Source organism: Salarias fasciatus, chromosome 11, assembly GCF_902148845.1.
Source record: "Salarias fasciatus chromosome 11, fSalaFa1.1, whole genome shotgun sequence".
Classification (NCBI taxonomy): Eukaryota; Metazoa; Chordata; class Actinopteri; order Blenniiformes; family Blenniidae; genus Salarias; species Salarias fasciatus.
The window spans coordinates 26,554,002-26,578,055 of record NC_043755.1 but is presented as its reverse complement, the minus strand read 5'-3'; the positions used below and the strand labels follow the sequence as shown (position 1 = coordinate 26,578,055).

The 24,054-nt window shown below is 48.8% G+C and overlaps 1 protein-coding gene across 5 annotated transcripts in view; it reads left to right on the top strand.

Annotated features, from left to right (window-relative positions):
• Positions 1–24,054, top strand: part of cdk14 (cyclin dependent kinase 14) — a 108,136-nt gene that overhangs the window by 41,075 nt on the left and 43,007 nt on the right. For all 5 annotated transcript variants that reach the window (XM_030103538.1, XM_030103539.1, XM_030103542.1 and 2 more), the window contains 7 exons: positions 1,980–2,074; positions 2,347–2,426; positions 2,997–3,091; positions 4,182–4,244; positions 6,122–6,245; positions 17,017–17,137; positions 18,815–18,908. In XM_030103538.1, coding sequence (XP_029959398.1) covers positions 1,980–2,074; positions 2,347–2,426; positions 2,997–3,091; positions 4,182–4,244; positions 6,122–6,245; positions 17,017–17,137; positions 18,815–18,908 — 672 coding nt within the window. The remainder of the gene's footprint in view (positions 1–1,979; positions 2,075–2,346; positions 2,427–2,996; positions 3,092–4,181; positions 4,245–6,121; positions 6,246–17,016; positions 17,138–18,814; positions 18,909–24,054) is intronic.

Below are 24,054 nucleotides of genomic sequence, written 5' to 3'. Positions count from 1 at the left end.
TCAGCCAAAATAAAAAACCCTTCCCAGTCCGATACTTACATCGCTGCGGCTGTGTTGTAAATATTATTACAGTTCCATGGCTGACTCAATCCCAGAGCTTCACTGGAAGAAACTTATCTCAGTGAGAATTACTGTAAAACCAAAATAGAATCAGATGTGAACTGACTTCAATAAATTCACAACCAAAATCCCAGTTCTGCCCTGCGCTGCAGTGTAATCTGTAATATCTGATGGAGACGGTCACTGTAGGAGTATTCCGGCTGGACTGGCCGCGAGGCTGTTCCTGCTGAAACCCCTCAGACTGCGGACTTGTTAGCGGCTGGATTCACTGTCTCAGACAGACCTGGACCGACGGTCTCTCTGAGTGGACCGACGGTCCAGGTCTGACTGGGGAACAGACTGACCCTCAGTCGACTGTCAGCCACCGCTCAGCGCATTCATCGTCTTTATGAGGAAAAACACAACAGAGCAACATCTGTGAGCTTCAGAGGACATTCTGAGGATGGATGGCCGTCGTGAGGCGGTGACGGCGTCGACTGATCCGGTTCTCCTGTCCTGTCTGAGCCACGGGGCAGGTTCCTGGTCTGTCTTCACACTGAGCTGACAGAAAGTGTCCCAGAGACATCTTCATGTCACTGAGTGCTGTCTTAACCTCAGTCCGTCTGCACGGTGAAGGGCTGGGTAACAGCAGCAGTGCTGAAGCTGTTGATCACACCGCTGCTTCAAACAGCTCAGCGACAGGAAGTGTGGGAGAAGAGTTTCCAGCAGTCTGGAGTAGGGCTCGTCATCAGCCGGGCTCTTTATCAGTACTCTGACGCATATCAGCGTCTCCCTGTTTTAATCTGACGGCCGGTAAGAGATCAATATAAAATGGGATTATTTGGCTCAGATGCAGCCGTGTCTCCCTGGAGTCTCCTCTGCCTCCAGCATCGCTCCGCCCACAGCGCCATCTGATTGGTTACACTCAGAGCCAGCAGGGCGGACAGCCAATCAGCAGAGAGAGCTGCATGCACAGTGCCTGCGGAGCCATAGTCTTATGTTCATAGAGCCATAGATATATGTCTATAGAGCCATAGATATATGTCTATAGAGCCATAGATATATGTCTATAGAGCCATAGATATATGTTCATAGAGCCATAGATATATGTTCATAGAGCCATAGATATATGTTCATAGAGCCATAGATATATGTTCGTAGAGCCATAGATATATGTTCATAGAGGAGAGCAGAAGCTTTGTCAGTGAAACGAAGCTCTGGAGAGAAGAGATGTGTCTCCTGAGCTGCAGATTAATCCTGTAAAGACTGAATTCTGCTTTCCACACAGACGAGACGCCGTAAAACACTGTAAATCACAACATGCATTATGGAAAAGTCCCACTAGCTTAATGCTAACCTGTATGGAAAAACCCATTGAAATGCTAACAGTTAGCACAACATTTGTAGAACCTGCTGGAAGAAATTAAACTGAGCAACATTTCACCACTAAATACAAAATACAAACACTAATTATTTCAGTACTAACAGGCAGACATTTCCCTCACTCAGAACAAGATGAACAATAATGTAAAATTGCTTTTGGAAAAAACGTTTTTTCATTAATAGTATCAAATATCGGCTTTCTTGACTACCGATAATCGGTATCGGTCCTGAAAAAACCCATCTCGGTTTATGTCTAGTCTGGAGCTCCAGCTGAAACAGGCCGGAGGACATGGAGAACACGGGTCGGACAGATCATCCTCTGAAAGGACGAACGCCCTGACGAGCTCCAGTGTTTTGTATCAGTGTTGTTACGCCTGCAGCTTTACCTGAGTGTTGACAGTGAAGGACGCCGCCGTCCGTCACTGAGGATCTGGGTGATCGGGAGGTTCTTAAAGTGCTGATCGGGAACGTGTCGTGATCCGAAGCACTTACACTTTAATATCTCTGGTCCTTCCAGGTTGTTTGATTTAATTTCATGTCTCTTCCTCCTCCGTCAGCCAACCAGCCCCAAATTTGGGAAGGCCGATTCCTACGAGAAGCTGGAGAAGCTGGGAGAGGGCTCGTATGCCACGGTTTACAAAGGAAAAAGCAAGTAAGCAGCTTCCCTTCCTGGAGTCCTGCTCTCTGTGCTCGGCTCCTGCGCTGCTCTGCAGCTTCTCTGGACACTTCCTGCAGCATGTATATAATATGGAGTTTTGTTTTTTTTTATTTCAAAAGACTCTTTTCATGATGCCGTTCTGATGTTTTAAGCATGTGGCCTGGGCGCCGTGTTAAACTCAGCGATATAAACAGTGCCACGGCATTTGGAGACCTCTGGTGAGCAGGGGAGCGCCTCAGCCTCAGCTCTGACTCTCTGCTCGGCAGGGTGAACGGAAAGCTGGTGGCTCTGAAGGTGATCCGTCTGCAGGAAGAAGAAGGAACGCCGTTTACAGCCATAAGAGAAGGTACCGTCCACCACTGTTACAGTTTAAAGAACGACACACACATTTTCTGGCTGTACCTGTGCTAAGCCCGCCCCTCCTCACCTCGAAATTTGATTGGCTGATCAGGACCCGGACCGTGCAAAGACAAAGTGACTTCGTCTTCCAGGTTTCGCCAGGATAAAATGCTTATTTATGAGGCTGAGAGAGCTCCCCGATGAACGTTTTTGAACTAAATCTACTGTTGCATCACACTCTGTGACAGTGAAGCCACATTTACTCTAAAACAAGAAAAAAAAATCAAGTACCGCAGCTTTAAAGAAGAGAAGCCCTGTCTAATTCAGAATTCACATATTCTTATTCGTGTGTGTGTGTGTGTGAACGTGAAGTGTGTCGTCTCCCTGGCGTGAACTTTGACCTGTGAACGTGTGACGTGTCGATCACAGAGACATGATCTGAAGGTGATGCACATGGTCAGTGTGTGGATCCGTCACCTTCTGCCTTCACGCCGACCCCGGTGTGAAGGCAGCTGATGAAGAGTAGACCACACTCATCCTCACCGACTGACGGGACGCCGTCTCCTCTGTGTTTCAGCTTCTCTCCTCAAAGGTTTGAAACATGCCAACATCGTGCTCCTCCACGACATCATCCACACCAAGGAAACCCTGACGCTGGTCTTTGAGTATGTGGTGAGTCGCTTCGCTGTGCGGCCGAGGAAACAGGAAGCAGTTCAGGAGGCAATCAGGAAATAATTCAGGAAGCAGTTCAGGAAGCAATGAAGGAAGCAGTTCAGCAATCATATCTAACAGTAGAGGAAATGTGGGGAACATAGTGGAAGTTATTCATTCGTTATTTAATTCCAGTACTGATAACTGAGTGGATATTCCATGTTAAAGTTAAAGTGTTCACACAACGAACCAAATGTCTTGAAAGTGATAGAAATCTAAAGTCAGGAAGTCCAGCTGGTGTTTATCCAGCAGAAAATGGAGTTTTAGTGACGAGTGTGATGAGGAATCCCCTCCGGCCGCCACAGCTCTGGTCCTGGTCCCAGACCAGACCAGACCAGAGCAGACCAGACCAGACCAGACCAGACCAGACCAGACCAGACCAGACCAGACCAGAGCAGACCAGACCAGACCAGACCAGACCAGACCAGACCAGAGCAGACCAGACCAGAGCAGACCAGACCAGTCTGTCTCTGAGAGCGTCGCACTGCTTCAGCTGATGTCTTTATCTCTCTCATCCACCAAGTGTCTGTTGTTAGTATTATTCCCTCATAACTGAATGATCTGTGTCATTTTACATCCAGCGTCAATAAAATCCTCCATTGTTCTCCCCTCAGCTCATACTGGGAGACAGACAGACAGGGACAGACAGGGACAGACGGGGACAGACGGGGACAGACAAGGACAGACGGGGACAGACAGGGATAGATGGGGAGGGACAGACGGGGACAGACGGGGAAAGACGGGGAGGGGCAGACAGGGACAGACAGGGACAGACGGGGACAGACGGGGACAGACGGGGACAGACAGGATCCAGTGAGTTCCAGTCGAGAACCTGCTGACCTCTCCTGGTTCCTGTGGTCGACCAGCCTGATCAGTCAGTCTGACTGACAGCGGAGGATCAGACTCTGGCGTCAGGAGACATCAGCGGGTTCCCAGCTGGGAGGACGGTGGAGGACGGTGGAGGACGGTGGAGGACGGTGGAGGAACAGTCCATGACGACCCTCAGAGTGTCGTGGCATCAGGTCACTAACGGCCGTCTCTTCCCTTCCAGCACACGGACCTGTGTCAGTACATGGACAGACACCCCGGCGGCCTCCACCCCGAGAACGTCAAGGTCAGTTCAGCCGCCGTCCAGAGGAGGACGCCACGCGCCGCGGCGTTCCTTCAGTCTGACGTCTTCTCCTGTGAACCCCGTCATGCCGGCTGTGCTCAGAGGAGCAGGTTCTCCTCAGAACTGTGTTGAGGTGACGGACGCTGGCGAACAGGTCAGAGCGATGAGGCGGGCTGAGGGGGGCGTGGCGTGATCCCCACAAAACCATCAGATCCACGTCTGACCGGAGAGACTGCTTCAGCTGGTGTTCTATTGAATGTAACCTTCCATCTCCGTCCTCCAAACACACAGTTACAGTGTCCTGCTTCAGGAAATGATTCTACTTTGTCCTTCAGTGAGAATATCTGGTGGCGTGCAGAGTGTGAAACCAGCAGGTGAGACATGACAAGCGTCCTGAGGCTGTTGAGCTGATTTGGACGGATGGAGACGGAGTGTAATGTTCTGAATCTGGACTCTGAGTTGTTGAATGATGAGCCACATGTCCCTGTCCTCACAGGACACTTCCTGCATTCTCCAATTAGAAACTGTGTGTGTGTGTGTGTGTGTGTGTGTGTGTGTGTGTGTGTGTGTGTGTGTGTGTGTGCGCGCAGGCAGATGGCTGCATGTCTCCGCTCCGTTGAACACGTCTGTCTCTTGTCTCCGCCTTGCTGTCTGTCCTCTGGACGCCGGTCCGTCCTCTGCAGCAGCAGCAGCTCCTGCAGGAAGGATTTCCGCAGCTTTAGTGCATTCTGGGAGTTCTGGACCGTTAGTGAGGCCACACACTGATGTGAGAGGAGAAGGCCCAACTCCCCAAAAACAAGTCCAGGCCAGAACCCAGAACCCCCCCCCCCCATCAGACTTTACTCAACCAGTAGAACAAGAGCCGTTCTCTGAGAGCTCTGAGTGGTCCCTCCGGAGGTCTCCAGGGTTCTAGAGTCCAGTGTCGGTGAGCCGATCAGTCCGAGCCATTAAAGCCTGTTTCCTGACCCTTTGTGGAGACAGTCCAGTAAAGCAGGCTGGAACTGAAGCCAGCGGAGCTCTCAGTCCTCCAGAAAGTGGAATGTGCATCTGCTCTCAGGAAGGCTTTTATCCCCGGCGCTCTGCGGAGGGAGAGTGCTTCGCTGACAAACAGGAGTAAACACATTTCCCATGGTGACGTTCTGCAGCCCGGCGCAGGAGGAAGGAAGCGCTGAGCGGGCAGCTCAGATTTCAGACTAGTCCCTGCTCCTGGTCCCAGTCCAGGCTCCTGATCCAGGTTCCTGCTCCTGATCCCAGTCTTCAGTCCTGATCCCAGTCTTCAGTCCTGATCCCAGTCTTCAGTCCTGATCCCAGTCTTCAGTCCTGATCCCAGTCTTCAGTCCTGATCCCAGTCTTCAGTCCTGATCCCAGTCTTGCCTCAGAAACGGTGCTGTTTGTCAGAGAGGAGAACTCGGGATGAATTCTGGAATAAACTGGTTCAAGCTGGATTGGGCAGTGATGATTACCTGGTGATTGACTTGTTTTGTTTTGTTTCTTTGATTTTTATTTTCTTGTGGTGGGGGGAGGGGTGGAGAACATTTCATTTATTAGCTGTGAAAACACGTTGGCTGTGTTTACATGACACTGCCTCCTATTGGTCAGTACATGATGTGAGGAGGAGCTTTTCAACGAGCCGACTGTGTGTGTGTGTGTGTGTGTGTGTGTGTGTGTGTGTGTGTGTGTGTACTTCCCAAGTATTGATTCTGTGATGGAGGCGTCGCCTCCCAGAAGTTCTTCTCTGTCTAATAGCTCGGTGTTCTGCTGACGCCCCCGAGCGGCTCCCAGTCCTCCCAGCAGCAGGATGGAGAATCCGGCCCAGACCGGAGCGTCTGATGGGAAAGTGTTTTCACCCTGGAACCAACTCCTCTCCTGTTGTTTTGCAGCTCTTCCTGTACCAGTTGCTGCGAGGCTTGTCCTACATACACCAGAGGTACATCCTCCACCGGGACCTGAAACCTCAGAACCTGCTCATCAGTGACACTGGAGAGCTCAAACTGGCCGACTTCGGTGAGCAGAACTTACACCCAAAACCGCAGAGACATCCAGAACACTACATACACCAATTACACCATCCAGCCATCCATCCAGCCATCCAGCCATCCATCCATCCATCCATCCAGCCATCCATCCATCCATCCATCCACCCATCCAGCCATCCATCCATCCATCCATCCACCCATCCATCCATCCATCCATCCACCCATCCATCCATCCATCCATCCACCCATCCATCCATCCAGCCATCCATCCGTCGTACGGCCCTTGCACATCCATATGAAAGACGGGTTCGGCATTTATCAACGTGATCGTGATCGTACAGAAAGATGAAATCTCTCCACAGGTCTGACATCATGGAGCAAGTTTCAGTCAGCGTGGATCTGCGGCGCAGCGCAGAAAAACTGAAAATAATTGTAAAGTGAACCTCAAACATGCCACAAAGCAGAAGCAGCTCATATCAGAGGTGGGAGATTGGAGCCTGATCAAGTCATCTCCATGCCATGTTTCTGCCCTCACCATGTACCACAGACAAGCTGAGGAGCAGGGCTGATTAGATTCAGTTGGTGTGGTACATGGTCAGAGCAAAAACATGGCATGGAGATGGCTTGATCAGGCTCCAGTCTCCCACCTCTGGCTCATATTCAGGACAGATTAAAAAGTAAAAGAATAAAAGATGAAATAAAGCCCTTACAGAATATCTAATAAAATTCCCCCTTGTGGGATTAATAAGGGATTTTTAACTTTCAGTAACTCCGCTGGTCCATCCTGCCACAGGGAGGAGGCAGTTTTAACAGTGCGAAAAGACGAACACACTGCTGCAGAGCTGCTTCAGACCAGTGGGGGGCGCTGCTGTTCAGTCAGGAGACGCTGCTCACCGCCGCTGTGATCGTCCTGCAGACAGCGTTTTTCTGTTCTCCTTTAATTAGACTTTTTATTCTTCCAAAGAGCTCCTCCTGCTTCACCTCCAGCTCAGACCTGACAGGATCCATTTCCAGCTCCAAAAGTTTCTTTTTTCGCCAAAATCGCTCCTTTACCGTGTTTGACCTCAGTGGGCGGGGCTTCAGAACCATGAATTCAGCCGCTGCATTTATCAACACCCGGTCATTCAAACGCTGAGATCGGCGAGGTACGGAAGTTTCGTTCATGCCACTCGAGCCCCGTCGCACGATGAGCTCAGCGCCCAGATATTCACCCGTTTGAACGACGGATTGATAAATGAGGGTCAAAGTGAGCAGAGCTTGATGAGGGTTTCATCCTACAGACTGCAGGCTGACGGGGGAGGAGGAGGAACAGAGGTTTGATATTCGTCCTGATTTACTGCACTGTGTTCATAAAGAACTTTAGGAAAGGATTCCACGTCCTCCACGTCCTCCACGTCCTCCACGTCCTCCACGTCCTCCACGTCCTCCACGTCCTCCACGTCCTCCACGTCCTCCACGTCCTCCTGTTCTGTGTGAACATGTCAACATCATCAGTGTGGTCAGATCCGGAAGGCTCTGCAGTGGAAGTTCAGGGTGTCAACATGACACACAAGGTCACTTTACAACACTCAATCCATCAGTATTCAGCCCGCGGGAGACCAGGTCCAGAGTGTGGCCTCTAACGTGAGCCGGGTCGGAAACGTGCTGAATAAAGTCAAAGCAGTCCAGCAGAGTCCTGCTGCCATGGGACGAGACGGCCCTCACTGGGGAGATGAAACCCCCCATCTCCAGTTTAACAGTGGACCACAAGAACTCACTGAACTCATCAAGACTAGACCAGGAGGACCAGGAGGACCAGGAGGACCAGGAGGACCAAGAGGACCAAGAGGACCAAGAGGACCAAGAGGACCAAGAGGACCAGGAGGACCAGGAGGACCAGGAGGACCAAGAGGACCAGGAGGACCAAGAGGACCAGGAGGACCAGGAGGACCAAGAGGACCAGGAGGACCAGGAGGACCAAGAGGACCAGGAGGACCAAGAGGACCAGGAGGACCAGGAGGACCAAGAGGACCAGGAGGACCAGGAGGACCAAGAGGACCAAGAGGACCAAGAGGACCAAGAGGACCAGGAGGACCAAGAGGACCAGGAGGACCAAGAGGACCAGGAGGACCAGGAGGACCAGGAGGACGCTCTAACACAGTAGCAAGCATGAGCGTCCCCGGCCTTCAGCGTGTCTCACCGAGGCTCAGCAGCAGCAGGACTAAACGCCACACACTGTCCCAGCAGAGCTCAGCAGACTCATCAGACCTCAGTAAATACTTCATACCTCCTCAGACCTCAGTAGACCTTTTTTAAAGAGAATATTCTTTCATTTTAATCAGAGCTCAGTTAAAGCAGATCTCCTCTTTATTGCATCTTCTTTATTCTAAACAAACCCTGATAAATGTTTGTGTTGGAGCGTTTGTCTCATCCATCCGTCCATCCGCTGGCTCTTTGGTTCCTTCCGAGGTTTTTCACGACCTGAGCTTTGAGGGAACGTACAGCCTGAAGCGAACGTCTCATTTCCTTATTGAGACTTTGTTGAGTCTCACAGCTGTTCTCTGGGCAGTTAAAGGTGTCTTCAGAGCATCTTTACAAGAAGTAATAAAGTGGACCGGCACTTTTCTGAATTCCCACTGAGACCGGAATCTAGTCCCTGAGAGTCTGTGGAACCACTTTACTGAGCCTGGCAGCTCCAGGAGACAAGGCTTGGAAAACATGTAGATTTTGTCGTTCTGGCTCTTCCACTGCTGGTCCTCATGGCGTTCCCCGCAATGCTTCAGCAGTCATGACTCTCAGAAATCAGAAATCATCATCGGGTGAAATATTCAGCTTGTGAAAACGACACATCAAAAACGAGACGCTGAGTCGTCTGAAACGAAGAGCGTTGAGACCTGAACTCCAGGAAAATCCAGGACAGGACAGACTGGCCCGGAGAGGACAGATGAGAACGTGAGCGGGTTCTCCCGGCCTGCTGAGGAGGCGGAAACACAAACCTGCTCACAAAAGACACGAGACTGTTTTACAGTCTGTTTTACAGTCTCAGGCCGTGTTTCCACCAGACGCGATGAACGCGACAGCATTCGCGGCACGAATGAGATCGCGGTGCGAGTGTCATCACTGGTACAAATGTGCAAAAAACCCTCGCCGCTCGCAGTGTCAGTGATAACAGCGTCAGTAACGGCGTTATTTTTTTCTGTAAGGAATAATTTAATTAATTACTTTTCCCATCGTTGCAGCACCGTTACCGTCACTGAGAATATGAAGTGGCGAGTTACTATAATTCTGTTGAATGAAGCGCGAGTGTCTGCTTCCTGAGCACATCAGCTGCAGGAGGGGGGGTGATGACTGGCTGGTGGGCGGAGCATGTCTCACTCACTGCAGGCGCTGACCGGTAAACACAACAAGACAGAGACAATGGCGTCCAGCTCGAGAAGACGTTCAAGGAAGCGTTCTGAAACTGGAAGTCTCTCTGGAGACTTTATCCACGTCTGCCTCCAGCAGCTCCAACCTTATGAAGCTCCTCACATCAACACTTGCTGCTGCTGCTGCTAACTCCATACTAACCCCATGCTAACCCCATGCTAACTCCATGCTAACCCCATGCTAACCCCATGCTAACCCCATGCTAACTCCATGCTAACCCCATGCTAACCCCATGCTAACCCCATGCTAACTCCATGCTAACCCCATGCTAACCCCATGCTAACCCCATGCTAACCCCATGCTAACCCACCCGAGCCCAACTGCAGCAGGAGGGAGACGAGCCGCTCTGCTAAAACAAGCAACGCTCCATTTTTCGGGCGACCAAAGGCAGTGATTTCCAGGTACTCTGGTACACAGTAACTAATGTACAGTTACTGAGATTTGCACTACTTAATGGCCAGAAGTTTACATTTGTGTTTTAACAAACTGCAGTTTACTTCAAATCAATACCAAATGTTCTAAAATACTGTATGAAGTGTTTTTGTTCTTCAATCAGTTGATATGAGCATCTTTGATGTTATGGAATGTAGTAACGTACAGGACATGAAAAATAACGTCAGTTACTTTGCTGAGTAACTAATTAATCTTACAATGAGGTAACTGAGTTATGAATTCAATTACTTTTTCGGACAAGTAATTTGTAACTCTAATTACTTTTTTAAAGTAACTTGGCTAATACTGGCCGCTCGTCGCGGCATCACCTCACTCCAAGCTCGCCAATCATTTCACTGTCGAATATGGGAGTGTGCATGTGTGTGTGTGTGTGCGTGTGTGTTGGGCTGCAGCAGACAGGAGGCTGAACAGAGCAGAGCGGTCCGGGGCGGTGAGGGTTTGGCAGAGGTAGAGTGTGAAGTGTGTGAGCCGCCGGGCGGGGAGGAGGGAGGATCGAGTCTCACCGAGGAGTGGAGCACCGTCAAGACTGACTGTCAGACTGGGGAAGCCGTTGAACCGGACCAGAGCCAGAGCGGGGCTTCATCAGCTCTGACTTTTGTGTAGAAAATGCATTCCGGCCGTTGAAGTGTGAGACGTTGAAGAGGAACAGAGGAGATCCCTGGAAAGGGAGGTGTGTGTGCGTCCTGTCAGCTCTTTGCTGGGTGAATGTGTGTGACAGCTGCTGATCTGCTGCAGTGAAGCTGCACAGGCCTCACTCTGCGGCTGGAGACGATCCAGATGTTCACCTCTGCTCCGCTGTGGCTCCACTCTCTCTTTAATGAGCGGAGCGGCACAGCACTGAGGCTCTGTGGACACACCTGCTGTTTTCTGCTCTTTCCCAAGGACGCTGCCAGTCCAGGTGTGCAGCAGCAGCAGTGTGTGTGTGTGTGTGTGTGTGTGTGTGTTAGGAGCGGTCTTTGTATTGTGTGGAGTGGTACTTTGATTTTTGCGTACACTCATAGACGACGGCCCAGTCAGTAAATAACCAAAAATTCAAATTCAGCTTTATTTATGAAGTGCCAATTACAACATGGTGGTTTCTACACACTTTTACAGAGAAACCCAACAGATCCACATGAGCAGCATAAACCACTGTGGAAAGGAAAAACTCCCTTTTAACAGGAAGAACCCTTTGCAGAACCAGACTCAGAGGAGAACCCTGCAGAACCAGACTCAGAGGAGAACCCTGCAGAACCAGGCTCAGAGGAGAACCCTGCAGAACCAGGCTCAGAGGAGAACCCTGCAGAACCAGACTCAGAGGAGAACCCTGCAGAACCAGACTCAGAGGAGAACCCTGCAGAACCAGACTCAGAGGAGAACCCTGCAGAACCAGACTCAGAAGAGAACCCTGCAGAACCAGGCTCAGAGGAGGAGGCTTTCTGCTGTTCCGGTTGGGGTAAAGCTGAGTTTAAATAATCCTGTATAAACCTTTGTGTTAGGGCCTGATCAGTATCGACATCTGAAGCTGATACTGTTTCTGATGTTAGCAAATAGGAAATTCCAATAACTACTATGTGAGCCGGTGAAGTTATTCATTTTTCTATTATTAAAGGGCCTTAAAGCTAGGGTTGGCGATCTTGGAAAACTAGCATGTAGCACGAATGTAGCATCTCCTAAGGCTCCGCCCAGCTCCCACCCCATTGGAGGAGCTCCGTTGGGAGCGGAGACGCAGAGACGTTCCGCGCGCGCGGTGCACGCGTTGCGTGCAGCACTTCCGCGTCCAGTGCGTTCCTGGCGTAACCTGTCCTCAGCGCTTCGTTTCCTTGTTTTTCTTTATTTGAACTATGCCAAGTATGGCGCACTCACCGGTAAGTAAAGCCCCAAACATTCTTCTCCGCCATTCTGCAACGACGCTCCGTCCTTCTACGCGCGCACTGAACCAGGGTCAGTGTACACCACTGACATGTACGCGCAGGGGGCAGGTCGAACGGCGAAGGGATTTGATTGGTTTAAAAAAAGGTGTCCCGTCAAGACGATTGGTTGCTGTTTTTCCCGTTTTACTCCTGCTGTAGATAGCGGATATTTTCCAAACTACTGTAAGAACACGCTATGAATTGTTTCCCATCGGGTCATAAAGATCATTTTAACCAGTATTTAAAAAAATGTATCTCATTCAAATCGCCAACTCTAGCTTTAAGGCAACTTTACAAAATGTACCTCAGTGCTGCCACGATAGGCGCTGTGGGGAACTGCAGCCACCAGCCGAGGCTTCACGGGAGCGCCACAAACATTTTACAGACTGTCCGTCTTCACAGCACTGCACCAGGGATGCTCATGCTGTTTACTGCATCGCGGTTTACTGCAAGACCACAGTGCGTATTATATATAAACAAGCGACGAAGTGAGTAACAGAAAACCAGTTAGACTAAACTATTTGTATCCCTGCAGCGTTTGAGTTCGTGTCCACGGCGGCCATGTTCTTCCTGTTCAAGAGCTGTCAGCAACGCGCATACAGCGTCACATCCCCACTATTGTGCGGGAAATTCGGACCCCGAACTGCAGCCAATTCTGTGGCACACAGCCTGTAAAAGGCAACAGACAGATACGCAGATTGGCCTGTTATTTTAGGTTTTTAATGCTTCACGGCCCGTTAGCATTGAATAAACTGGAAATGCATGTGAAGTTTTTCACAAATCTTGCCTTAAGTCCCTTTAAAAAAAAAAAAATCTTCAATTGATGGCTTGAATATGTCTCCAAACACTTGTTACTAATATTAGGGATGTGTGAGTACCGATACCAGGTATCGGTATCGGGCCAATACTGGCCTTATTTCAAAGTATCGAGTACTCTTGAAGACTACCGATACCAGCCGCCGATACTCAAGACAAGAACATCCCAGGCGTAGTAAGCCCTCCTCACCAGCAGATGGCGGTAGTGCGACTGAACGGGATGCAAGCTGCTGTTAAACATGAGAGAGGAAGAAGCCCTCCTCTCCAGGAGGTGGCGCTGACAGGTGCTGAGCTACACTGCAGCAGGTTGATTCTCCATGAGTCTCATCCAGAGCAGAGACAACAGGATGAATCCAGAACGGCTGCTCGTCTCACCAGAACCTCGCCGGTGTGGAAATTCTTTTATATCAGTGAAAAGGAGCCGAGCTTTGCAGAATGCAAACTCTGCAATGCTAAAACTGCTCGAGGAGGTGCGCGATCTTGTTCATTTGCCACTAGTAATTTGTTGAAACACCTCAGAGCGAAGCTTGTGGGCGAGAGTCTGACGAGAGGCTGACGCTGCTGGGCTGGAAAAAAAAACCTTGAGCCAACTGGACGACAAACCCTGCAGAAGACCGAGAAACTGAAGAGCACCGATCCGAGAGCAGCACAGGCAACACCAGCAACTCTTAAAACTCAGGGGTGGTTCTATCTTTGACTTTAGTTCATAAAAAATCATTAAAATTAGTACATTTAAAAGCATTAGTTTATGTAAAGTGTAAAACTCAGAGAAAACTGTTGTATCTCGCACTTTAGTTGATTTGAAAAACGTTAATATAAGTTCATTTAAAAAATGAGTATAATTTAGGGTTGTTTGTTTACATCTTGTACTTCAGTTCATTTAAAAAAACTAAAAACTAAGAGAAATTGTTTTATCTTGCACTTAATTTCATTTAAATAAGTGTAAAACTCAAAGAGTTGTTCGTTTTATTTTTCAGACTGTTATTTTGGACTTAAAGGTATCATGGACGATTTTCTCGAAAAAGTGGAAGCCAAACGTCTGTTACTCGCTTTCTGAAAAATGCGTACGCGCCAGACCGTCCTACCTGCTCTGCTGCTCCTACGAGCTGCTTGACGGCGTGACGCAAGCATTTCTCCAGCGTGATTGACATGTTTTTTCAAAAATCATCTGTCATTGCATTATTTTAAATTTTATTTATCAAAAGTATCGGTATGAGTATCGGTGAGTACTGAAGACGAAGTACTCGTACTTGGTATCGATCTGAAAAATAGTGGTATCGAACATCCCTAACTAATATGTAAACGGACTTGTCAGAGATTGTGTGGAACAAGCAGCATATGAACAGCACAGGAAGATATAATATGGGAAATAGTTGAAACGTCCATCCGTCCAAATCTGTCTTCTTCCTTTGAACCTGGAAACGTCGTCTTTACAGGCAGTCTTGTGGACAGGCTGCTGTTGAACAGACACATGAGAACACAGCTCAAACTTAATGCTCCGTTTGTCCATTCAGTGTTATAACATCAACTCACCACAGGCTGCTGAAGATGTCGAGCCTGAACGCTCGCTGCACGGACGACTCTACATGCTAAACGCTAAATGCTAACCAGCTGAGTACTGCAGGGAGCAGAGAGCTTCAAATCCCTCACACTTTAAAACCCGATGGAGATGCTGAAGGTTCTGATGCCTCTGAACACACTGGGAGAGAATGAAAGACGCTTTCCTTTTAAACTTTTGTTGGAAATGAACCTCATGGGCAGCTGGCCGTTGATACTGACCAAGAATCATCACAGATACAGCGGCTGACGACGGAGCTCCAGTTCCTTCAGATGAACAGCTGCCAAAGACAATCCGAAAGCCTGGAGAATTCTGGAGTTTTTGACAGAGAAGAGGTCACCAGAGAGAGAGAGAGAGAGAGAGAGAGAGAGAGAGAGAGAGGGAGGGAGGGAGAGGGAGAGAGAGAGAGAGAGAGAGAGAGAGAGAGGCCTCTGGCTGATTAACAGGGTTTTGTTCCTTGGGGGCTGAAACCTGAGCTCCTCTCCTAGCAGGCCCACCATCAGCGGGGATACAGAGTGTGTTTCCGCTCACACCTCCTGCGCACACACACACACACACACACACACACACACACACACACATACACACACACACACACTCTGAATCTGAGACGTGGAAATTGTGGCCTGTCGGTGTGATTGGCCCGATCACGCCCGTTGTGTGTTGATCAGGGTGGAGCGTGCGGTGCCGGGGCGAGACGAGACCAGGAAATGTTAAGTGCCCCCTTCCCTCCCATCTTTTATCCTCCCCTCTCCGCTCTTTTCCTCCCACGCAGGGGACCAGCAGGGACCAGCAGCAGGGCAGGAAGTTCTTTTTACTAAGCTAAATGCTTTAATTAAGCCATGTGACCACTTGGGAAGAGACAAAGAGGTCTGGCATCAGCCTCATTAGCCGCTGCTTCTGCTCCGTGTCGCTGTCCAGAACGGAGCTCACATTACACCCGGCTGTCGAACCGTGGAGAGCCTTTGGCCCCTAAAACGCTTTAACCGTGGTTTATGATGCTGACGAGATGCTGGCTTGGAGTTTGTTCGGCTTGTGTCTGTAGAGTGCAGCGTTTCTGAGGGTGGGATTAGAAATGTCCGAAAACAGCTTAACTCCGGCTGGTATTGATCAGCAGCCTGAAGCTCACTGAGTTACTCCACCCGTCTGCCCATCCATCCATCCATCCATCCATCCATCCATCCATCCATTCTTTTTGTGGTCATACTCTGTATCCTCACCTGAAAGACTTCCTGTTGCCACTGAAGAGCTGTTGGCTGTCACCACTAGGGGGCTCTGCAGTCTGACAGTCACCTGCTTTGTGTAAAAATGTGTTAACCTTTTAGTTATTTCTGCTCAGTTTGGTTCTAGCTTTGTGTTTGTGCAGTATGTCATGTATGTTTTGTGTCTTGTTGTTTTAATGTTGGCATTAAATAATCACTGTTTGACGGAGTACTGGCACCAGCCTTTTATGTTCGGTTGTTTTGGGAGGGGCATTAAAACTGATTCAATAGGCCATAAAGCCCATAAATCCAGCCCCATGAGAAGATTTTCCCAGCCACGCTGCCTGTGAACGTGGGGACGTCTGTGTACGGTGTGAGTTGTGGTGGTGGGTGGAGGTGGAGCACACATCTCTGCACATGATCAGCCAGAGAAAACCCCCATCACCACTGCTGAGTGCATTTCCAGCCTGCAGCGTGGTGCCACTGCGCCGGTCTGACTGTTGCTCTGTGTGAGAGCGTCTCGCTGTAGGAACAGTGGTTCACCGCTCTGTCTGACTGTATCTTTCTCTGGGGAAAGATATCCAAATTCTTTTGGGGAATTGCTGAAAATTGTATGCATTTTGTGATCAGATGATCATTTTCTTTTAGTGTGTATTCATTATTTGAGTGTCAGGGTGAACATCGGGTGCTTTGACAGCAGCCCTGTTTGATCCAGACCAGAGCTCCCTTCAGGGACTTCCTGTTAAAGTCCGCTCCCCGTGATGAACTGTGGTCACCTTGGATACGTACATTTTGGTTCCCTTGCTACAGGACTTTTGAGTGGACACAGCCAGAGGACACGATGTGGAGAGCAATGCATTTTGGGTAACAAAAAAAAATGAAGCCAATACCGTTAGTCAGAGGAAACAGACGCACAAAGAAAGAGCTGAAAATGTTTGGAGGTCAGAGGTCAGTGAAGGGGTGAGGAAGAGCAGGAGCTCATTGGTGGATGCTCTGAAGACCAGATATCATGGTTGTTTGAGGCTAGCTGCTAGCTGCTAGCTGCTAGCCGGCTGCTGAGTCGGTTTTCTTCTTCTGCTCCAGGCTTCACCCCCTCTCTGGTCAGTGCTTGTTTCAGCGTCCTGATTGGACGTAGGTGGAGACTGGGCTTTTTTAAGGAAGCTTCAGATGAAGAGAAGGTGTGTGAGCCTCCCAGTCTGCTGCATCAGCATCACCTCCTAATTCTGCTGAAGCTTCATTTCACTCCACCGCTGTGAGGTTCCTTCTGATATCTGGTGTAAAAGCTCAGCATTAATGAATGATGGGAGCTGAAAGCAGCAGGACTCGTCTCCACTGTTCCAGTCCCATTTGACTCTTACTGAAGACCCTTCTTCTTCATGTGTCTGTGATCACAGCGTCTCTAACCAACATGTAGCGCCTGCTGAATGTGTTTGAGCGATCAGGATTCCTGAGCTGTTTTCTCCTCCCGTCCAGGACTGGCCAGAGCCAAGTCGGTCCCCAGTCATACCTACTCCAACGAGGTGGTGACACTGTGGTACAGGCCTCCCGACGTCCTGCTGGGATCTACAGACTACTCCACCTGCCTGGACATGTGGTAGGTACACCCTCCCACCACAGCTAAAAACGGCCTGGAGTCAGAAATACATTCATAGACTGGAGGTGTAACAGTGATGCTGCCCACTGTCCGGGCGACACATCCCAGACTCTTCAACATACTGCAGAGCAAAGCTGGTCCTGAGGTCCTGAAGCAGGACTTCTCCCCGCTGATGGAGATGCTGAAGGACTCAGACCCTTTCCAGCCCTGGGAGAAGGAACTGAGCCTTTCTCTTGCCTTTTAGCCCTGAACCGGCCGACCTCCAACATGCTTCTGCAGTGGAATAAAGTTCACTGACAACTTGGACCTGTGTGAAGCTGTAAGGCCCGCTTCAGACCGGGTGGGTTCATCCAGATGTGACTGGAACCAGACCAAGGTCTGTCCTGTCCTCAGGATCAGCCCCTCAAACAGGAGAAGACACCATGCTTTTCAACATGTTGAGTTCAGCCAATGAAAAATCGTTCACGTCGGAAAACAGACCGCCAGAATACAAGCTTCTCTCTTGACTCCAGCAAATGACTGTACGCTTGTGTTACTGGGTGGTTTCCATATCCGTTCCGATAATCCAGACAGTAACAGTCTGTCACAAACTACCAGAGAAGAGGTACAGCGCATGCGACGGTAAAGTCTCCAGATAAAAGCCGTGGGTAGCCAGCTGAAGAAGTGTCTCTGGTCACAGCCACAGCGGATCTCTGCTGAAGACTGGTCTGATTTACAGCTGCTTCACCAGCAGGTTGAAAACAGACACAGTCATGAACAACAAACACCTTCAGGCATTTTCATAAAATTAAGACATACATATTTTATTGTTGTAGTTAAGCTGAGTTTTCTGCAGCACTTATTTACCAGTGTAAGATATTGGTTTAGAGGACAGTGGTCAGTGGAGGGTGGATCTCTGATCATTGTTTCAGATCCGGGTGGTGGAAGGGAGGTGGATCTTTGTTTTTTTCTTGTTTTGTTAGCTGAGACAGACCCTGTTACAGTCTTTCATGACATCAATCTGCAGACAGTCAGCGAATCACAGTCCTGGATTGTCCTGGATGTCTGCCGCATCAGGACACATCGTCAATCTGGGCGGTCGTCTGTTAAACTGGGCTCAGTCTGAAACACAGACACTTCTTATTAGATATGGAGTTCCTCAAGGCTGCATCCTGGGCCCACTTCTGTTTAACATCCACATGCTTCCACTGGCTCAGGTTCTAAATATGTTCTCATGATGATACGGGTGACACAGAGTGAGCCGATCGAACTGGCGAACCTTCAGATTGACCAGAATCTTTGTCAGTTTAACAAGACAAGACTATTTTGTTGTTTTGTTGTTGTTTTTACATATAAGAGACATATATACATTTCATGAATTCTGCGAGGTAAAAATCTGAGAAAAAACCAGGCGCTTCACTCATGTTCTGCTCAGTTTTACTCTTCCTGGCTTCATTTTATTGTGTTTTAATGTTCTGCTTTCAGCTTTCAGACGTCTCGAGTCTGTTATTCCGAAGTCTGTTGCTGTTCATGATTATGGACGTCAAGTTTAAAGTGGCCTTGCTTTTCTGTTAATGTGTTACAACGTGCACGCTGGTGCACTTCACTGACACACTTTGCTAAATACCAGATTAGATCAGCACAAACTGAGAGAGGCTGGTGGATTATTGATCCTGAACCTCTCTCTCTCTCTCACAGGGGCGTGGGCTGCATTTTCATTGAGATGATCCAAGGAGTGGCTGCCTTTCCCGGGATGAAGGACATTCAGGACCAGCTGGAGAGGATTTTCCTGGTGAGTCTCTGGTTTTGGTGTACTTGTCCCGACAGCCTATCTCCTTCATGGCCCTGTCCCTCCGTGAAGGTGAGCCGGCATGCAGCTGGTAAAAAGCAGCAGTTAGTCCACAGTCTACACAAAGTCTGCTCTGACTGGCTGGGTTTTTCTCAGCTTCTTCCACAGAGCTTTGATATTGTGGTGCCGATTGCTTGCTGGTAACTCAGATTTGGTTGCCTTGAGGTGAAAACAGGAGAGTGTGGTTTACTGTAACGCCGGCTCACTCACGCAGCTCACACACTACAATCAGCAGCAACACAGGAACGATGAAGCAGAGGTAACTGCTCAAATACAGAACTACAGCAATATAACTTTGCTAAATTTAGTAATAAACTCCCAGGAAGCAATATCCCATAATCCTCTGCACTGTCCGCTCCAACAGGCTGGGACTGCCTGCTCGGCGCTCGCACACAAAAAAAAGCCAAAGTGAAGAAGCAGTTTTACAGAGAGAGTGGAGAAGCAGATTGAGCCTCTTTTTGTTGTGATAAACTTCTGGGAAAGAGCAGCTCTTCAGAAAAATATGCATGGAATACTTTATCAATCCACGAGAGAAAAAAATAAAGAGGAAGCTGCCTCTCATTTTCTATTTCGTGAATTTTGAGCCATGATTTATATTTTTAGCATATATTGGTTGACCCGCTTCTTGTTTGCTCATAAAAAAAACAGAAAACCATGGAAGGACACCTCGAGTTTCCTTTTTGTTGAACTGATATTTTGAGGCATCGGGATGAAGGATGGACCGATGAAGCTCTGTTTTCGTCACTGATGAGGTGTTTCTCTTGCATGTTTTTTTAATCCACCACCGGCATGGCGCTTTTGTTTTGAACAGCTTTAGTTCTTTGAACTGGTTTTTTTTCCGCTCTGGCCTTTAGTTGTTTGAAGACATCTTTGCGTGTGAAGAATAATGTAGCTCAGGGTTCCTCGTCCACCGAGGTTCACGGACCATCTGGCAGCAGGCCGCAAAAGGAGAATGAAAACCTTTGATTGTGAAAATCTACACCTAGATTTCAGTTAGTCTGCAGTGAGTTTTATTTTGAAAAATGTTTCACTTCCACCAGCACTTCTTCACTGATTACAGAGCACTAGTCATAGACCACTGATTACAGCTCAGTGATTACACACCACTGATTAAAAATCACCTATTTCAAACTATTGATTGCAGACCACTGGTTGCGAGATGCTGATTGCAGACCTCTGGTTATAGACCACTGATTGCAGACGTCCGAGAACAGGCCGCTGATTATCGATGCCTATTTTTAGACTTCGGGCTGCGGACAACTGGCTAAGACTGTTGACTACAGACCACTGGTTAAAACCGCAGGTCGGTGTATTTGTTAGCATACTGTGCTGCTGTCACTTTGTGTCATGGCCACTCAGGCGGTTGAGTGCAGACGGGGTGAATGTCTGTGTTCAGGATGAACCGATGCAGATGTAGATGAGAGGATGAACCAGAGGAGAAGTCCAGCGTGGAGACAAAGCCGGCTTACCGCTGTCTGGCCTCCAGGCTGAGACCACAGATACTCCTCTGAGGTTTCAGATGAAGGGATGAGAGGAGGTGGAGGATGACCCCACTGACCCTGCCAGAAAGAGAAATGTGTATTGATATTTTCTGATGCCAGAAGGAGGTGGGTGGAGCTTCTTTCAGAGGAAACCAGCTGAGGCTGAATTCAGTCCTTCGTACATGAATACTGTTCTCATCAGCAGGTATTCACAGGATGTAAACACAGTGTGGCGCTCAGCTGAACCACGCCAGAGGTTTCTAAATTCAACCCAGTTTTATCCTCTTCACACCAAATGAAATTATTATGGAACCGTTAAAAGACAATAAGTTCATTTATTTCTTTTTTATGATTATTTTTTGGTGATATATTTTCAGATGTTTAAGCTGTTTGAGTTTCTTGTCTGTTTAAAACATTTCTGCACACATCCAACACAATCCAGTTCAAGCAGATTATTGCCAAAAATGATCATTTCAAGACCTTTTTCCGACAGAAAAACCCCGGAAAACCTTTTTTAATATGTTTCAACACCTTCGTGTTGGAATTATGTATACTGGACATACGAGGGGAGACCGACTGATGAGATCCTTCAATCTTTTCAGAGAATCAGTAATCAGAGCCCAAACATAAAATGAATAATCTTGAAAACACTGCAATAAAACGTCCAGATGCAGTTGGTGGTCCATGCTCGCTCACTGGCTCCTCACCGTTCCTCTCTGAAGACCTGCTGCTTCGTTTCGTTGGTGACTGAAAGCGATCGTCTGGATGAAGATCGGGTTTGTTGAAGTCAGGGAGACAAACACGGCGCCGTGTTCGAGTTGAAGTGACAGAAGAAACATTGTGCTGGTCCCTCCACGTGGCCCGCTGCTGCTCGTTTGTGTCAGATTCAGCTGTCAGCCGTGAAGGAATGGCAGATGAGGAATAAAGCGTGGGGATCCGGCTGACGGGGCCACACCTTCAACCCCAAGTGGAACTTGTGGCATCTGCTGTGGAGATGTTGACATTTCCATCCGTCCCGCCTCGTGGTGTGGGTGCTGCCAGGCTGAGGATGCACAGCCTCACGCACTCACGTGACGGGCACCGTCAGTGAATGATGTGGAGGCAGAAGCACCTTAAAGGTCAGGCTGTTTGAAGACAGAAAGGTCGACTTCCATCGCTGTTGGAGAGGCGCCCTGCTGCCGCCGCTGAGGAGCCCAGCCTTTCAGTCTGCATCAGGGTGAAGGAGCAGGGCTCTCCCAACCGGCTGCACTGTTTACATCTCATTTCTCCTGCTTGTGCACAAAGAAACAGACTCGGTGTATACATACTGTCACTGCACAGGACCCGAGGAGGCCTGACGACAGAGAGAATGGAACAGATATACTGCATTCATCACCCAGCAAAATTCTTGGAACACAGCTTCACACAGAGGAAGAAGAATAGAAGGCCGGAACATCAGAGTGAACTCTGGATGGAGGGGACACATTGAACGCATAACTCAAGGATTAATCTACAAGAAAGCAACAACCAAGACAGGAGAGTGTGTGTGGAGCTGCTGCTTTCAGCACACAGAAGAGAAGACGAGGCACAGCCGACAGCAGTCAGGGGAGGTGGTGGAGCACAGAGGAGGACTGGTGGGTGGAGAGACAGCGGAGGGACACCACGGACATGTAACATGGACTAAAACAAAGACATCAACGTCAATACATGAAACATGGAAGAACAAAAAAACATTAAACTGACCAGAGCTATGACCATAAAGCCATGTGACAATATCAGGCTGGATTTCACAGCCTGATCCATAAATGCAAAAACGGGTTTATCTGACAGGCACATTAATACACCAACAGTGGATCAAATATAGAGGAGATGTGGAGTCACTATAGAGATTTAGAGTCACTATAGGACCGGGTCAACATGTTGTCGTCAGCATATTTGAAGTGAGTGAGTGAAAGAACCTGTAATGAAACAGATTCATTAAAGTGGTGTATTTCCATATTTTACAGCATACTGAGCAGCTATGACGCTCAGTGACAGCAGGACGAACCCTCTGCATGCCCCTCTGTATGCTGAACAGCCACTTTCTGCCTTCCCATCCAGTGTCATTTGAAGAGTGAGCCAGATCACAAGTGAGCACTCCTCCCTCAGGAGAATGTGAAGGCTGCAGGGGGAATAAATAATGCAGCTTCTCAAACAGCTGCTGTGTCTGTGACATGAGCATCAATCTGCTGAAGCCAGACACAACAGTGGCATCTGACTGAACACATTCCTCTCAGACTCTGCAGGAGACAGCTGAGCCGCTTGGCTTCGGTTGTGATCCGTTTCACTGCTGCCTGGAGCCGAGCCCAATATGCTGGGCTGGGACTCGGGCGGGATGAGGATGCTTGTGCTGAAGATCGGGGTCAGTGTGAGGACAGATGCAAGGCTGTAAGACATCAGGGTTTGGGGTTGGGGGTAGGGTCGTGCATGGAATGGCTCAATGAAGCTTTCAGAATATTTTAATTTCAAATGAAAGACAAAGTCATTTTGCTAAAGACTCATCTCAAGGTCAGAAAGGCTTCAAAAACAATATGAGGTGACTGAAGATGTATCCAGTCGTCACCCATCCATGACGCGACACTCACACTTTCTGTCTTTTGTCACTCTCCCTCCCAAAGCTGAGCTTCGTTTGGCACAGCCTTTTCATTGTGTCAGTGAAGCAAACCAAGGATCAATGTGGATTTAGAAAAGCTCCAAGTAAAACTGTTTTTGAAAACCTCTGGATGGAAACACCAACTCTGGGACCAGAAACCTCACCAGCCTGTGACAGCAGACACTTTGAGAATCATCACTGTCAAAGTTTGGAACTTTAAGAAAGGAAAGCCAACTCACCGAAAATCAGTCCTGAAGAATTTGGCAGATTATCTTCCAGAAAGTGTTCAACTTTGTATATCAGCAGACAGGTGCTGCATGGAAGCAAAATGGTTTTTTTTTTTCTCTGTCTGAAGCATTAAAACATCCATCCATCCATCCATCCATTTTCTACCACTTATCCGGGGCCGGGTCGCGGGGGCAGCAGTCTCAGCAGGGATGCCCAGACTTCCCTGTCCCCAGACTCTTCCCCCAGCTCCTCTGGGAGGATCCCAAAGTGTTCCCAGGCCAGCCGCGAGACATAGTCTCTCCAGTGTGTCCTGGGTCTTCCCCGGGGTCTCCTCCTGGTGGGACATGCCCGGACCACCTCCCTATTATATCCCAAAAGATGGTCCAGACAACGGCGTGACTTCAAATGAATGAGGCTTTATTCTTGCATACATTTCCCATGATCCCAGGGCGCGAACAGCGCCTACAAATACCTGACGTGTGCTGACGTCACCACCATGTGACCGACACCACATTTACGCCCCCCCCCCCCCGAAAAATGCAACAAACAACCGAGCTCAAGCGTGACATAACAAAATAACTTATTACATAACCTCCCTAGGTAAACCGGGTGGACTACCAGTTTACCTCCATAGCCCTGTGGATTATTCTGCCACATCACAGGCTATGTACCTAAACTTCAACTCAAAAGTCCGTGACGTAGTCCCTGGGGTATGGTGCCTCTGACGGGCCCTAACCGGACGAGCTTCTGGCTGCGCTGGCTCAGATGG